The following is a 17,359-nucleotide window of genomic DNA, read 5'->3' on the forward strand; positions in this document are numbered from 1 at the left end:
AGAGAGCAGGCAAGCATCTCTAGGCATCTATCGGGGTGAGGCACTTGGGAGCCAGCTCCAGGAGGGTTCTGCAGTAATTCTTATTCTCTTAAATGACTAGCTGGATCACACCATACCAAGTTGGTTAGAAATCAATGTAAGACTCCTAGATGGCAGTACAGTGCCATTATCAACCCAACAAAGATAGTTTTCCTAAATATTGCAGACATGACTTTCCAGGTTGTTGAGCACTCAGCTTCAGCTAAAACCAATGGGAGCTGCTGGTGTGCTCAGCACCTCTGAGAATCATGCCTAAAGAAAGGCAACGCAAAAGAGAATTCATAAGCAAGCCACACCGATTAGTCACAAACAAACTGGCTATAAGATCAGGCGGCTACAGGACAACGAAGCTTGAAGTATTACCCAGCAATGCTGTCAAAAACGTAGTCCTCTGAACTCATGCTGGCCATCCGGAGATTTAGTTCAGCAGGAAAGAAAACCTGAAAATACAGATAATTAATTCAGCAGCAACAGAATCAAGATTTAACAGCTGCCAGGTTACAACCCTGCTTCAGCTGGCTTAAATATCCGATAGCTAGGGATTGTGGCTAGCATATAGAGTAGGCTGTATATGGGCCCCAGTCAAATAATGCTTTATATGCCAATTAAGCACAAGATCTAGCAAGCGCACTCTGGGCCAGCTTTTAAAAAATCAAGCCTTCCTGAAGCTTGCTAACTACTGGAAGTTATGGACATCACTAATATGGACTTAGAGCTTAAAGGGAAGCATTGGTGAACCCTGTAGATTTCAATAGCTGCAAGAAAAATTAAAAACAAAAACCAGATTTTTCTATGAGCTCAGCTTCCATTCAGACACCTAAATAAACTTGCCAGATTTTCACAAGCGCCCAGCAGCTCCCATTGAGGACAATGGAAGCTGAGCACTTGGGAAAATCTGACCAGTTTATTTAGGTGCTTAAATGGAAGCTTCAGGCAGAGCTCTTGTAACCTTGGCCCACTATTTATTTACTGTTGCTGCTAACAGATTATTATTTCCACAAGCTATTTAGCCAAAGCTTCCGTCATTTGTAAGATTAGCCATTTGCTTTTGATAATGATTTTGTGTTTTATAGATTTAGTTCACTAAATTATACCTATGGACTTTTCTGGGAAAGTCTTCTATTTCTAATCCACAGGACTGAGATTTCAGGTTTACATAACTATTAGAGGTGCAACGTGATACCTATGCACTGATTGGGTTGCGCAAACACACACACGCACAGAATATGGTGGGTGATCCCTGTACCTCTTGCACTCCTTCTTTGAACGTCTCCGAGAAGGTGGAGTCCGGCGTGCGCCTCTGCGAGTTCTGAGGCTGAGCACTGGAACTAAACTGATCAGGGTTGAGATTCCTGTCGAAAACCACCACCCGTTCTGGGGGCTCGGGGTGGTAGCCAGTGGGAGGGATGCCCACAGTGAAGCCATGTGGCTGCGTTTCTGTTTTAATTGAATGCGTGGGCATTGTTGCAATGGAAACAGTGACAGTGGTGTCGGGGGTCGTCAGGTGGCCTCTCTTGTCCATGGCCATTTGAGTAGCGTGAGGAAGAACAATATTGAAAGGCACATTTTTCAGAACCTGCACTCTGTTTTCTCCAGTAGAAATGAGCGATTGTTCTGTCGGGATGCTGTTCCTTTGAGAGGAAAAAAAAAAAAAAGGTTCAAAAAAACCCAAACATTGAATAGCAGAACTAGAAACATTTATTGGGCTTTTGGCTAAGGTGAAACAGAATAGCAGCTCCCTGTACTGGTGATGATCAACTATATCTAGGGTTATGGGCTCTAGAATTTATAAAAATCTTTATCCATTTCTGACTCCTAGGACCCTAATTTTGAGCTAGAATACTATACTTGACCTTAAAATATTAACAGCCCATAAACTGAGTTACCCAAAACACAATACACTAAGAGCCCCGCTGACAGGGTATCAAGCACTGAGGGACTCACTTGGTTAGCTAGTATATAAGTTAACATACTATACCACCACACTGATTTCTGTCTTCCTTAACAGACAGAATCAGCTTATCAGAGCTGGAGCAATTTAAACTTGTCTTGGTCAGCTCTCTCTTCAGCTTAGTTGTCATAAACATACAGCTAAAGATAGCATAAAATCCCTCCTTTACCTGTAAGGGGTTAAGAAGCTCAAATAACCTGGTTGGCACCTGACCAAAAGGACCAATAAGGGAAGAAGATCCTTTCAAATCGGGGGGAGGGGGGGTGTTTGTGCTCTCTTTGTTGTTCTCTCTCAGACAGAGATGGACCAGGACAGGAAAAAATATCTCCTAAAACCCTACCTGAAATAAGCATCCAAGATTACAAAAATTGTAAGTAATAGCAAGGAAATGCATTCTGACATGGTGGTAGTGGTAGGATGATAAGGTGTTTGGGGTTTTCCTTGGAATGTAAGTGGGGCCTTGGGCTGCCCCCGGTGGTAAGATGTTGTTTGGGGTTGTCCCTTCCGATATCCACTCCAACTGCTATTAGCTTTTTTCTGGTTTGGTTCTGATCTCCCCCGCCTCGATTACAGTTCTGGGCTTCCCATCTGGGATGTACCTATCTATTTCCTCAGGAACACCCTCTAAGAACTGCTCCATTTGCATTAGGAAAGACAGATCTTCCAGAGATTTAACACTTGCTCCTGATATCTAGGCATCCCAATTTTTGACTTTGTGGTAGGCGTGTTGGGAAAATGCCACGTCTGGTTTCCACCTGAGGGCTCCGACCCACTGACAGGCATGCTCAGGTGTTAGCCCCATTCTAATTCTGGCCTTAAAAAAAAAAAAAAAAGGTTCATAGCTGTTTATGTGTTCCTTAGGCATTTCAGCTGCCACCTCTGCTAAGGATCCACTGAGCTGCGGCCTCAGCTCCACCATATACTGGTCTGTAGAGATGCTGTACCCAAGGCAGACCCTTTCGAAATTTTCTAAGAAGGCCTCTGTATCATCGCCTACCTTGTAGGTGGGGAATTTTTTGGAATGGGGAGCAGTACCTGCAGAAGGATTGTTAGGGTTATCTGGTAATACCCAGCTTAGCCCTTTCCAGATTTAAGCGCATCAGCTCTAACTCCGTATCCAAGCATTTCACCTCTGCCTCTAAGCGTTTCATCTCCATTTCCGTCTCCAAGCGTTTTGCTTGTTTCCTCTCCTCCGCTTCCAACTCCAAGCGCTTTAAGGCCATCTGTCTTTCATGTTCTTTGTCTCTCTTCAGCTTCCAATCTGGCTAACTCTAGTTTCTTTTGGACCTCACTTTCCGTCATCCTAGTCTTCCTGATCTTAGCCTAGCCTAACCCGAGAGCGAGAAAGAAAAAAAACAAAAACCCAGCTTGTGAATTCCCTTGCTGTAACTTAACTCCTCTGCCTCCAGGCAAAGAAAAAAAAAAAAAAAAAAAAACTCCAGCAGCTTTCAGCTTAAAAAAAAAGTATCCTTTAAAAAAAACAAAACAAAAAACACACCTCCCTGGTTTTCAATCAGCCAAAAGAAAAAATGTTTTTAAAATCCTGAGGTCTGTAATTCTGGTTCAAAATGATCCCACCGCGCTGCCACCATGTCAGGGTTCCTTCCCCACTCTGAACTCTGGGTACAGATGTGGGGAACCGCGTGAAAGACTCCCTTAGCTTATTTTTACCAGCTTAGGTTAAAAAATTCCCCAAGGCACAAATTCTTCCTTGTCCTTGGACGGTATTGCTGCCACCACCAAGTGAGTTAGACAAAGATTCAGGAAAAGGACCACTTGGAGTTCCTGTTGCCCCAAAATATCCCCCCCAAGCCCCTTCACCCCCTTTCCTAAGGAGGCTTGAGAATAATATATCAACCAAATAGGTAAACAAGGTGAGCACAGACCAGACCCTTGGGTTTTTAGGACATTAAAAACAAATTAGGTTCTTAAAAGCAGAACTGTATTATAAAGAAAAAAGTAAAAGAAGCACCTCTGTAAAATCAGGATGGAAGGTAATTTTACAGGGTAATAAAATTTAACACACAGAGGATTCCCCTCTAGGCAAAACTTCAAAGTTACAAAAAACAGGAATAAACTTGCCTCTTAGCACAGGGAAAATTCACAAGCTAAAACAAAAGATAAGCCAACGCATTTCCTTGCTATTACTTAGATTTTTTTAATTTTGGATGCTTCTTTCAGGTAGGGTTTTAGGAGATGTTTTTTCCTGTCCTGGTCCCTCTCTGTCCGAGAGACAGCAAAGAGAGCACAAACAAAACCTCCTCCCACAGATTTGAAAGGATCTTCTTCCCTTATTGGTCCTTTTGGTCAGGTGCCAACCAGGTTATTTGAGCTTCTTAACCCCTTACAGGTAAAGGAGGGATTTTTTGCTACCCTTAGCTGTATGTTTATGACATTAGCGTTATAGGAAGAGGGCAGCAAGGAGTGGGACTTAAAATATCATGAATATAAATTAACCTTATGACCCCATGGTTTGTTGGTAGGTTCCGCCCCCACCCAGAATAAAAAGAAAAACCTGCAAAGTTTATGCAAGTGAAACTAATGCATCAGAACCACAGATTAACCAACCACAAATACATTGCAAAGTTTATGGCACCCCACTCAAATTAATCCTGACTACATATTCCAAATGCATCCAGTCCCGTAGTACCTAGTAACTGATGGAGTTTTTGTAAGGACCGGATCTTGAGGGTGGTTGGAAGATCAGGACCGGCCCACTAAGGCTCAGTCATGAGCCACCTTGTGTAAACACTGGGGAGTAAATGCTTATCAGCCACCTCCTTACTCCCCTGAAAGGGGTATTGTCACTAGTTCATGCATGGGGGAAAGAGAGCAGTTCCAGTGCACTACTATTCCCTCTCTTGCACAGGAGGTGGTGGGTGGATGGGCAGGCAGGGATGAGAAGTGGATGGAGCCTTGACTTTGAGTCAAAGTTCAATCCCTAGTTGCTCCTGGGGCACTTCAAGTACCAGCTGTCCCGGACTCCAAAGCCTGTGGTAACTCCACCATCTAACCCTTGGGTTGTAACAAGAGTTGATGTGCCTAGATGGTGCAGAAGAAAGGATTGCAATCTCCATTACAAATGCAGGCGAGCTGGTGCAGGTATGGCAGCAAACTTCATTTAAGCAGCCTTAGTGATATATCAGGATGTCGGTTAAAGCAAACGTGCAACAATAGAATCCAGTACCTTTTGCTATGATCTTGGTCAGGGTGATCTACATCTGGTTTTGCTGTTGAAGTCCTTCTTTCTCTGGGAACCTGGAGGTATTATACATGTGAGAGTTGAACTGTTCTTATCCAAACAAGGTTAGCTCATTCTCTCCCCCGCCAGGTTTGGAAAGTTAAGTATCAGTCTGTTATGCATCAATTATTTAAAGTACAGTTAACACCTGTAAAGAACTTTACAATGCCAAAATTTACCACCACCACTGTTGCTTTGGGAAGTCAAGTCTATTCCATATTCTGCTAAAATGATCCCAAACTAATACAATGGAGCAGTACTTTGGAATTTGGATTCCTGCATAGAAAAAACAAGACAAACTGCTTAAACCTTAGGACAAGGACAAGTTTCCAACCTGGCTGGAAAGATCATCATCTCTTATCAAGTGTCAGCAACTGGAATAATGGAATTGGAGGGAAAATAAAGAGTTGTCACTAGTAACTCTGATAAAGAAAACTAACAGGCTTCAATTTGTCTGGTGACTTTATTACTTAGGAAAGATCATCTCAACAGCTCTGGAGAGTGACATCCTCAGTCTACCCACAGGGGTTGTCTATATCAGTTTCTCATTGCCCATTCACACCTTTGCCTCTGTGGACACTTTTGGTCGGATATTTTTTGGGACTGGTCTTGGACACTTTCCCTAGGAACTAGAATGAGATTACTAAGTTTAATAATGACAATACTTGGTCTTTATAGAGTCTTTTATATTCACAAAGCAATATGCAAACATAAGCTAATTCTCACTGTGCCCCTGTAAGGAAGATGATATCCTCATTCTATACATGGGGAAGCAGAAAGAGAGGTTGATGGCCTGCTCTTCAGTGGATCTGAGCTCCCACAACTCGAACTGAAATCAGTGAGTGTTTAACACCTTTGAAAATCAGGCCCTGAACAATTTGTCCAAGGCCACAGAACAAATCAACAGCAGAACTTGGATGAGTTCCTAACACCCAGTCCCATATCCTGTCCAATCACACTTTATATTAAAGATATATTTATAAATTAAAAAGGATTAAACAGGATTAATAGATAGCTTTAAGCATATCAGCAGAAGGCGACTATAAACCATGGTTATAAGAAACATTGACTTTTAGGACTCTAAAAATGTATTAAAATATCTAAACTTGTGTATTAACCCTTTATGTTAAGGGTATATTTATAAAGGGTGATTCTCGATCAACTAAACTATGATGCCTCTGATGTAAGTCATTGACCAGCTCTCAGTAATGGCTTTTGTCATCTACTGACTGGAGCTAGTTATGAACCAGTAACCTGGACAAAGAAAAATTCTCCAGATTCCATTATTACCCATCGTCTGAGCTATCTAGTTCTCCACTTTACAACATTTTACTATTTAAAGAGGACTGCTACTTACAGTCCTAACCGGCAAAACCCCAACCAGTATTTTATAAAGCTTTGGGGAATATATGATGTACATTGGGGATTAAACCGAGACCTTCTAAAGTCAGGATACTGGTGATCAGGATATTTGCATTCAGACTCAGGACTTTAAGGTCAGAAGGGACCATCATGATCACCTAGTCTGACCTCCTGCACATTGCAGGCCACAGAACCTCACCCATACACTCTGGTAATAGATCCTAACCTCTGGCTGAGTTACTGAAGTCCTCAAATCATGACTTAAAGACTTCAAGTTATAGAGAATCCACCATTCACACTAGTTTAAGCCTACAAGTGACCAGTGTCCCACACTACAGAGGAAAGTGAAATATAAAAATATATCCTCCAAATATAAAAAGGGGCTATCGTCTCAGCACACTGTACCACCTGGTCCTTCAAAATGTAGATCAAAGAGAGTTCATTCTATTTAATAAAAATCGCCAGAGACCACATGCCATAGGGTAGTGTAAGGACACTCACTCTATACTATGGTAACACCCTGTTAAAGAGAGAGATCAGATTATTATATTCTTGTATAATCTCTAAACAAAAGCTCACTGTTGTAATTATTATTATTGTTTTGTCTCTGATAGTTACATGGCAAGGATCTGTAAGCTTGTTAAAAACTTCCTAAATATATTGTTAAAAAAATACAAATGCAGATCTCTGATTTATTATTTGGCCATTAAATTTTATTTATCCTGAGGTTCCAGGCTACTCTGATAAAACACAAAAGCTACAAGACACTGATAGTTCTTGTTCATTTAAATGGTATGTGCTAATACATTAGAAGGAATTAACTCCAGACCTTCCAGCACTGAAACATGCTGCATAAGCATGATCAGATACTGCACCTTCACCTGACAAATGCAAGCTATTTAAATTATATTGGAAACGCCTAATTTTTTATAATAGTAATTATAGGCTGATGACAGAAAACCTTAGTAGAAACAGTACTTTTCTAAATAGCTTCCAATTAAAACCTTTAAAATCCAGTGGCTTTAAGTAGTGTAGAGAATGTAAGAGCATCAGAAAATCTTGACCTACATTCTTCTGGAATGACTAGGGATTTTGGGAACTTCCATTTTTGGGTGCCTAATTTAGGACATCTTAAAGGGGCCCAATTTTCAGAGGGCATGCGCTCAGCAGTTTCTGAAAACGAATCCCTTTCAAGGTGTCTCAGGTTGGGCACCCAAAAATCACTACTAACTTTTGAAATTGTTGCTGTAAGTTTCCAAGTAACACTGTCAGAGTTAGGCTAGTCTTGGCTCAGGAGAAAAAAAATTGATTTTTTTCCTACAAAAACCTTTACAGGTGGCAGCCCCACCAGGCTTTAATTTTCTATTCCAGACCTTGGAAGCTCTCACCTGCTCCTTTAACTTAATCTCAGAAAATGACGGATGAATTCTTCCAACATTTTATACTTTTTTGGCATGTAAGCTTGCCCTCCCCAAACCTTTCCTACAGTTTATAGATGGCATGAGTAGGGAAGGAAACCCTGAATAAAATACCAATGCACAGCAAGTTCTTTGTGCTTCACTAAAAGCTCTTCACTACAGCTTCCACCAAATTTCTCTTCACAGTTTTTCACATTTAAAAATGGATTTAGCAGATTAAAATCCTCTGACAAGAAGGCTTTTTTAGTGGCATAACAAGCAAGCACAGAGGGGTATGGCTTTTTAAGGCAGAAAAAAAGCTTTCCTACAAGTGTCACAGTTATAACTATCTTTACACCAATTATTTTGTTACACGCATTAAGGACTAAACTGAGCTTTGCAACACAGATTATAAAATACTTGTATATATACACACCATGCAGTTTTATGTAACTATACTGCTTGAAAAATTGGTTAAACTCTTAATAATAGGCATGTACTTTGTATATAACAAGTGTAGTAGCTCTAAAGGCTGGAAAATATGTTTGTCCATAACTAACAATGTTCTCAGTGCTCTTCCAGACACCAAATGGAGACAGTCCCTGCTCTGATCCTGCAAACAGATCGGTGAAAGTAAATGGGATTCAGGAACCTGGCTGTCTTAGGCTCCTTAGAAAATCCCAGCCTAAATCTTCTTCGTATTATTATTTATTAATATTGTGGTAGCGCCCATGAGGCCCAGTTGAGGTCCAGGATATCACTGTGCTAGGCACTATACAAACAAAGACAGTCCCTTGCCCTGCATTTTTATATTCATACACACACTCTCCAGCGTTTCAGCCAGTAACGGCTAAAACCTGTACCCTGAAATTCCTGAGTCAGTAGGCTACACAAGTACCCTGACCTATTACAAAAAAGATTCCAGAACAACCGATGTCTACTTAGCTTAAAAGAAATCTATTGTCGGAAAATCAAAGTTGTGTTTAATTTTTTTTTTTTTTTGGGGGGGGGGGGGGAGAGAGAACCACCAACTTAGAGTCCTCATTACACTATTAATAGCTACTATGCCAACAGCTACATTACTGTTTCATTCCCTAGCAAATTATTGTTTCATATGCAGGCAAAACAAGTAGAACCTTTGGTTGTTAGGTGTTACTGGTGCCAACTTACTTTGTAATAGTCATATAGTAATCCCAGGGCAGCTGCACTGTCTTCGTCGCCATTGATGCTCATCATGGCTTTGGTGGCTGCTGTAAGGGGATTTTCAAGGAAGGACTTCCAGGCTTCATCTTCACTGGTGTATGGACGCCTCTGGGAGTAGAGAGAGTCATTCTGAAGAACCAACACGGGCCTTTTGCTTTGGTCATAAAAATATGAATCTTTGTTATAATGCATCCAAAAAGTATACAATAACATTTAAGAATTAGCGGGCAGGTTTTTACTACGTTAATATTATGACTTAATGTGACACAGTGGTTAGTCAACAGAAAGACTAGGGATACAGTTCTGATCTCCTGTATGTCAGTGGAAATCAGGAGTGACCTCATTGAATTCAATGGTATTACATCAGTGAAATCACAAAACTGCTGAAGATGATAGCTGGCCAGCTAACAAATACTTGGACTCCAACATAGAACAATAAAAATGTTATGAATTTATTAGCCTAAGACACACAGTACTATTAGCATATTACTAAACAAAAAGATATTGCACAGCAGTAACTTGCTACTAATTCATTCAAGCTCTCTCTATGCACTATAGAGAGTCAATGGTTTCATGCTTTGTCATGCAAGACTAGAGAGAGTTCACATTAACAAATACCACTGTCATGTTATAAAACAGAGTTAACTCTACTTTCCTATGTCTGACAATTCCCTCAGAAGACAACTTATTTAATTATTGGGGTATATTTGAAAGGTATTGAAAGCTGCTGATATTCCATGTATAGTATACATGGAATGTAGCCAAAGGAGACCATAAATCAACAAGGCAGTGCAATTTTCTGGCAATAGAAGCCAAGCGGTTTATTGTATGTTTACCTTTGAGATAATCTGTGATAATGTCTTGAGAGACAATCCCAGTGGGCTACCAGGAAAGAAAATCTACCTACACACAACTCTCCCCCCCCCCCCCCCACACACAAAAAGTATGGGTATTACCACCGTGAAAATAATTAGATTTGTTCAAAACATTTTGTTCTTATTGTGAAGGAGAAAACCCCAAGCACTCACACAGGTGGAACCAGGGAGAGATGCTGTTTGCTGCAAAACAGTTTTACCAGCCTAAACAAGTTAATATTTTAAATTCAGTTTTTAAAATATATGCTTCATCCACATTGGCCAGACAAACAAACAGTGTTTAAACCATGTTAGCTTGAACTGGTTTTAAACCAGTTCAAACAGTTCCCCCATGCTTATTCCCACCTCCAGTGTGCACAGAGGCCTAGTTGATGTTTACTACACATTCTTTGTTTTTCAAAAGTCAAAAGTCTTTTTTTTTTTTTTTTTTTTAAAAGAAACAACCAACCAACCAAAAAAAAAAAAAAACCACAAACCACTCCACACCACACAACCACTATCCATTAAGAAACAGGAACATCTTTTTTGTTGAACTTACTCCCAGGACTATTCAAAGATTGTAACATATTAGAATATTGAAGGAATGAAATACTATCGTCAACTTAATAAATATCCTGCATTTATAACTCCTTTCACCTAGGAAAATTATTAAGTGCTTTGCAAACTATGGATTTGAATCTGTAAACCCTTACTCACCCAAGCGGGCTCAGTGACGTCATGGGGACTACTTGCATGATTTAAGAACAACTCATGTGAGTTAGGGTTTGCAGGTTCTGGATAAAGGGGGATTTATATATACACACAGAGTGGCTGTGTGTCAGTCTGTAAAATGAGCCACCTCTGGTGTAGAGTGTAGCAAATTGACACACAGCAAATTGTACAACAATGGGATGAGTTTGAATTTTCTCCAAGGACACAGGGCAAACACCTACTCTTTTGGAAATGACACAGAATTTTTAGATGTTCACACAGAGCGGACAGGCCCTCGAATTAAGGTCATATAAAAGATTGAGCCACCTGTAGTAGCCTGCATGAAACTCATTTTATCTACCTTCTTAAAGTTGAAGGGCTGAGTCAACCTCGCTTGGCATTTAAACTTGCTATTGAGACTATAAAACCATTCCCTTTCAGCAATGTGAAAAGATTCATATGGAAGAAAAATTAACCTAAATGCAAAACTATTCAGAACTGAACAAGCACTAAACTGAAATCCAGTAAACTCAGAAACTACATGTTTTTTGTAAGACTCGTCTCTTGTTGCAACACCCAAATAAAATGCACAATTGCCCTAAAGGTAACCTACCTCCTCTAAAAGGAGTGTAGAAAGAATTATCTTTAGAATTATCAACAAAGTGTAGGGTTTGGCAGTAACTCAATCTCTTAACAGGATTACAGGTTCTTTTAAGAAAATGAGAACATATTTATAAAAGACAGTCAAACATGTGTTTTTCTGACGATTGACCTGTGATGAGTTTTAGACTTCCATATGTATATTTGGCAGTGATCTGTGCATAAAAGTACTGGACGCTATTAGCAAGTTTTAGAAATAAGTCTTCTAGTGTGCATTTAAATACTTGAAAAAAGTTGATTGATTTTCTGCTTGACCAAATTGCAAAAAGGTAGGAAAACGTGACAGGAATGTGTGTTCTCTGCACTGTAGTGATATTGTGCCAATGCTGATCTCATGTCACACTTATTCCTGGCAATATTTTCCTACCTTTTGGGGGGGGGCATGCGGGGGGCAATTTGTTCATGCAGTAGAACCTGTTATTTCTGACAAACCCAATAATTCTCTCTCAAAAGAAAAAAATCCCAATGTCTAAATCCATTTACTAGCGCACTCAATAATAGAGTGCTTTTTATTGTTATTTGTCTTACACAGAGCGTGTGGTTGGTGCTGTAGCAAACACACAGATAAAGACAGTCTCTGTCCCAATGACTTTACAGTCCAGAAGACAGAGAGAGATTTAGACATGGGGCTGTTATGCCTCATATCCATTAGGGAAATGCTCAACAAAATTCCCCATGAGGTCTCCCATTTTTTAAGACTTACCGGTACTTTTACAAAGTAGCATTAGCCCACTTACTAGAATAATGACAACTCATAAAAGACCCAGCCTACAACTGTCCAAGTAAACAAAGCATATTTTGTGATGCATTCAGACTTACAGCTGCCAGTTTATAAAGTTAAAAAAAAAAAGTAGTCATTTGTAAGAAGTCTTCAGGTCAAAATTGAGAATTAGTAAGGCTCTCTCTGTACTTATCTGGCACCCATCACCCTATTTGGCCACCTTGAACAATTTTGAATAATTATTCATATTATTATAGCACCAAATAGCCCTCGTCATGGACCAGGACCCCATGATGCTATATTTTGTATACACAAACAACAAGTATGCAGTACATATATACACATACATCTAGATTGGTAACCTTTATAATTATCTATGTAATTGCAAATCAGTTTGAATTCAACTACTAGCATCCAACACTTTAAGCACAAACATGTTCTAATAGAAACATCTACACTTTGCAGTACTATAATGTATTGTTTATAAAATATACTATAAAAAACCCAGACATCTGAACACTAGTTTTTGCTAAATACCCTCCTATGAAGTGAAATCTTATTCCTGTTTAGTACTTAAATTGTCAAAATCTAGAGCTAGTAGTAACTGAATGACTGATGGATCTCAAACCACTAACAAGGACCTCAGAATATTGCACAAAGAAACTTTGTACATATTTGATGATTGGCTGATTAACATTACCGGAATGTGTAACAAACCGCCATACAGAGATTAAGAATCAAATTAATTTTGGAACATCTGCACATGCACATTTCCCTCTCAGAAAGCAGGAGCATTCCACATGTAATAAGAAAAGGAGGACTTGTGGCACCTTAGAGACTAACCAATTTATTTGAGCATAAGCTTTCGTGAGCTACAGCTCGCTTTATCGGATGCTACTCTGAAACCTGTCATTATGCAACGCACTGCATTTAGCCGTATGGAGTGGAAATCCATCAACTGCATGAAAATACAGACTAACACGGCTGCTACTCTGACACATGTAATAAGAAGCACTGTTTCAAATATCAAGCATACATTCCAAATTTGAGGGGAGAGATTTAAAGCACACATTCTTATTTTTAAAATTTTATAACATGTTCATAACTTTTACAAACTTGAGATTTTAAAATAGATCTTGGTGGGGAAAAAAGCATTTTAAAAGTCATTTTTAGATATTGCCCTGTATTCCATGTTCTTGAATAGAAAACAGCCTACATTATCCATGCTGGAAATGCTACAAGAAATCACAGAACTGGAAGGGATCTCGAGAGGTCATCTAGTCCAGTCCCCTGCACTTGTGGCAGGACTAAGTATTATCTAGATCATCCCTGACAGGTATTTGTGTAACCTGTTCTTAAAAATCTTCAGTGATGGAGATTCTACAACTTCCCTAGGCAATTTATTCCAATGCTTAACCACCCTGACAGGAAGTTTTTCCTAATGTCCAACTTAAACCTCCCTTGCTGCAATTTAAGACCATTGCTTCTTGTCCTATCCTCAGAGGTTAAGAAAAATAATTTTTCTTCCTCATTCTTGTAACAATCTTTTACATACTTGAAAACTGTTATGTCCCCTCTCAGTCTCCTCTTTTTCAGACTAAACAAACCAATTAATTATTTGTATTTAATGTGTGTATTACACATACAATAAGGACCAGTCCAAGTGTCTGCCTATACAAGGCTACCATTGCTCCACCACAGCACCTACTTGCACAGAGCAAATAGTGACTACGACTTTATAACATATAGGCACAAAGACAAGGTCTCTGCTCTCAAAGAGTTTACAATATAATATTTTGGACTTCTGAAAATGGTAAAGATTGTTAGATTTTCCAACCGACACTGCTAAGAACACCAGATTACCTGGGGAAGTCCATTTTTCCAGTAGCGTGGGTTTCATAAAAATCCATCAGATCTTGGTCCTACAGCATATAAGAAGCTTGTATTTTAAAAGACAGTTTTTACAAATCTGTTGCATCAAGGTCTAACACTGCCAAAGGCCAAGCCCAGGAAATCTCTTTAAATTAGAGCAACAATGTTCAAGTCATTAAAAAAACCTAGGTGTGCCTCAAATAATGATGTCCCAGTTAACGCTGCTCTCACTTCCCAGCCCTTGTTCTTAAATCTTCAAGAGGAGAAAAAAGCAGCACACCGCGCAATTCGGTAAGATCCTGCATTAGAAAAGCTCATCGAAACAAGTGCTGTGGGCAGGGTGAATGTCTACAGCCCCCTATGCACTTCTGAAGGCTGAGAGGCTCCTCCTGACAGACACGGACTGATTATTCGCCGCACTCAGCATTTAAAGAAGAGTGGAGGAGGAGGAGGAAGAAGATGGTGACCAACGCCTCAGTACAGGTGTCGAGTTTCAAAGCCGGACTGTCTTCTCTATAGTTTGATTATAACAGAAAGTGAGGGAGAGAAGAGAGAGCGATTCCAAAACAAAGAACTAAACTAAACTTCAGACACAGGAGGATCCTGAAAGAAAAGGAGTACTTGTGGCACCTTAGAGACTAACCAATTTATTTGAGCATGAGCTTTCCTGAGCTACAGCTCACTTCATCGGACGCATTCAGTGGACCTTGATCCTCACAGCTTCCCCCAGCAGCAAGCGGGCCATTCGAGATCCCATCGCTGCACGCAGGGTTGATGGGTCCCAAAGATGCAGGCTAACGCTCCGAGACCACTACAGAAACCTATGGGCTAAGTCAGAAGTTTTCCTCCCAGGCGGAAGACGTGAGATTTCCCTCTGCCAGAAATAAATGCCTGACTTTGTGGTTGTTACCCGATCCGCGCCCCGGGAGCGCTTTATTTAAACGGGGCAGAACGGGTTCGGAAAATCGACAGGGGGGATCTCGGCGGATTTAACGCAAGAGCTTGTACCATGCAGCCCAGAGCGGGGAGCGCCTGACCCTGGGTCCACCTGCCGGCCCTATGCGGGACAGAGATAACCCGCACGCCCAGAGGCCCCGCGCTGCATGGGAAGGCGGGGGTCCGTAGAAGGAGAAAGGAGGGCAGGCGCTAGGTTCTGGCTGAAGTTTCCGTACCTCACCCTCGGCAGCCGCAGGTGCTCCAGAATCTGCCAACGTACAAACACACACAGCCCCGCTCGTGGGGGACACCCCAGAGATCTGCTCAGCGCCCCCCTCACCGCCTGTGTCCGGCCGGGCCGCTTGAAAGGAGCAAGACTATTTCACCAAGGGCCGAATAGGGTGAGGTAGGTGCCCGGCTACGGGGCACCCGCCCCAAACCCACCAACAGGGAGAGGCTGACGCTAACCCCCAGTCACTCCGGCGGCTGCTGCCACTCCCTCCTAGAGATCCTGCAATGCTACACGGCCAGCCACCTTCATCCGCTACTCCCGAGCTCTCCTCCCCCGGCACCCGTCCCGCAGGAGCCCACAAGACAGGGCGAGGATCACCAGGTCACCCCTTTTCCCAGCCGGTGGAAAGAGACGGGCAGCAGCGCCGGTCGGACCTGCCCAGACGACTCCCCGCTCGCTCACTTACTTGTCGTAGTCTTGTGTCATGTCTGGCAGCCAACGGGTGGCAGAACTGGCCCGGCGGGTTGGGACGGTGGCTGGCGGCAGCCCGGGCACTGGGGAGGGGGCTAGAGCCAGAGCAGCGCGCAACCTGCCGCACAAACGGGTTTTGTCAGCTTTTCTGGCTAGCTCAGGTGGCTCTGGGATCCGCAGGTGGATCGCACCTGTGGCCCGCTTCCCATTGGCTCGCAGAGTTCCCTTGGGGGCGGAGCCTCAGTCGCCCAACTCCCCAGGGAGACGCCTAATTAGGCGTCTGGAGAGAAGGGCGGGGTTTGGTAACGTTGCGGGTTCTAAATAGAATCTCGGCCGCCAGAGGCTGAGATCGCGCTTGCTGGGCAGGTACCTGCTGAGCTCCAGACGCCTTCTGAACTGCAGCCCTCTGCCACTGCAGCACCCATGGGACCCTAAATCGTGGCCCACTTCACCACACAGCCCCTAAGAGATCCTCCCTCCCCCTTTGCCCCGACCTGCTTCTGCTACAGACTCAGCAGCGCCCAGACCCTAGCTGGAGAGAAGTGGAGGATGCAGGATGTGTTACAACACAACACAGGTGAAAAAGACACCTAAGTATGACAGAAATTGGGAAGTGGAAGAGTCAGCTAGGCCCTGAGCCTGCTAGACAAACACTGGCTGCTGCAGCATGGGCCTAGGCCTTGTTCCAGTCCCAGGTGGGAATTTGGTTATATTAAACTGTAAACTGAGTTATGATTCCTTATTGTCCACCTTTCCCCTGAACATGGGATCACTCTTGTTACAGAGGGGAATTCTCCTGTGGGCAAGTCACTTTTCCCCTGCAAAATACAATCATCTCTTAACTAGAGGCTTGCTTTAGTCCACTTTACTATCTGCATGTTACAAAGCATAGGAAGTGTTCGGGCACATCCCTCTATCTTACTTGAACAATTTCATGAGCTTGTTTCCACAATGTTTTCTGAAATTTTCCCACCACAGCACTAGAATGAAGCCCCTAATACAAAGACAGTCCCTGCCTGGACAAGCTTCCCAGGCACTACTGCAATTTCTAATAAAAACATTTCTCTCATTGCACATTGGTTCCCATACTTCCCCCTCACTCCACATTAGCCTCAGTCTTTTATTTTTCTGCATTACTTCCATGCTTAAAAAATGTTAGTCTAGAGAAGATTTAAAGAGACAAGAAATGTGTGTGAATCCTGCACATATTGACAAATTATATTGTAACCAAATGCAATTACACACCCCCATCATAGAAGACTGCTAACAGAACTTTTTTGGCACAAAAGAAGGGAAAGTTTAAGACAGAACTAGAACTGCAGCAGTGATAGCTTCAAAGCCTTCTTGGGTTCCACCATTGCTGCAAACAACCAAATATCTATATACCCAAAAAGATGCATACAAACATCACCTCTGAGGCTATGTCTACACTGCACACCTTACAGCAGCACAGCTGACAAAATAATACCACCCCCCAAGTCCCTACACTACTATAAAGGATGTACTCCAACATAAAACCCATAGAAGGACAATTCCACCAACCAAAGGAAATATGAAACTGAAGGGAACAAATCCTCACTAAGGGCCTGCATACGGAATTTTACCTTCCTCTGCTTCCACTGGCTCTTTTGAAACTAGCATTCTAGCAACCAACATTTTCATGAGCAGCAAACATCTAATATCATCTTGATAAGTACTGTAATCTAATT

General features: G+C 41.9%; 1 protein-coding gene across 3 annotated transcripts in view; it reads right to left on the reverse strand.

Annotated features, from left to right (window-relative positions):
* GRHL1 (grainyhead like transcription factor 1) overlaps window positions 1-15,763 on the reverse strand; it is a 69,696-nt gene extending 53,933 nt beyond the window's left edge. For 2 of the 3 annotated variants that reach the window (XM_074947670.1, XM_074947669.1), the window contains exons 1-5: window positions 15,646-15,763; window positions 9,161-9,347; window positions 5,178-5,248; window positions 1,286-1,670; window positions 403-479 (exon numbers count right to left, since the gene is read on the reverse strand). In XM_074947670.1, the coding sequence (XP_074803771.1) occupies window positions 403-479; window positions 1,286-1,670; window positions 5,178-5,248; window positions 9,161-9,347; window positions 15,646-15,665 (740 nt within the window). In that variant the 5' untranslated portion in view covers window positions 15,666-15,763. Of the gene's footprint in view, window positions 1-402; window positions 480-1,285; window positions 1,671-5,177; window positions 5,249-9,160; window positions 9,348-14,002; window positions 14,135-15,645 lie in introns of those variants that run through there. The other variant, XM_074947667.1, reaches the window with a different exon arrangement.
* Window positions 15,764-17,359: the final 1,596 nt, after the last annotated feature.

The sequence above is a fragment of the Natator depressus genome, chromosome 3 (assembly GCF_965152275.1).
Source record: "Natator depressus isolate rNatDep1 chromosome 3, rNatDep2.hap1, whole genome shotgun sequence".
Classification (NCBI taxonomy): domain Eukaryota; kingdom Metazoa; phylum Chordata; order Testudines; family Cheloniidae; genus Natator; species Natator depressus.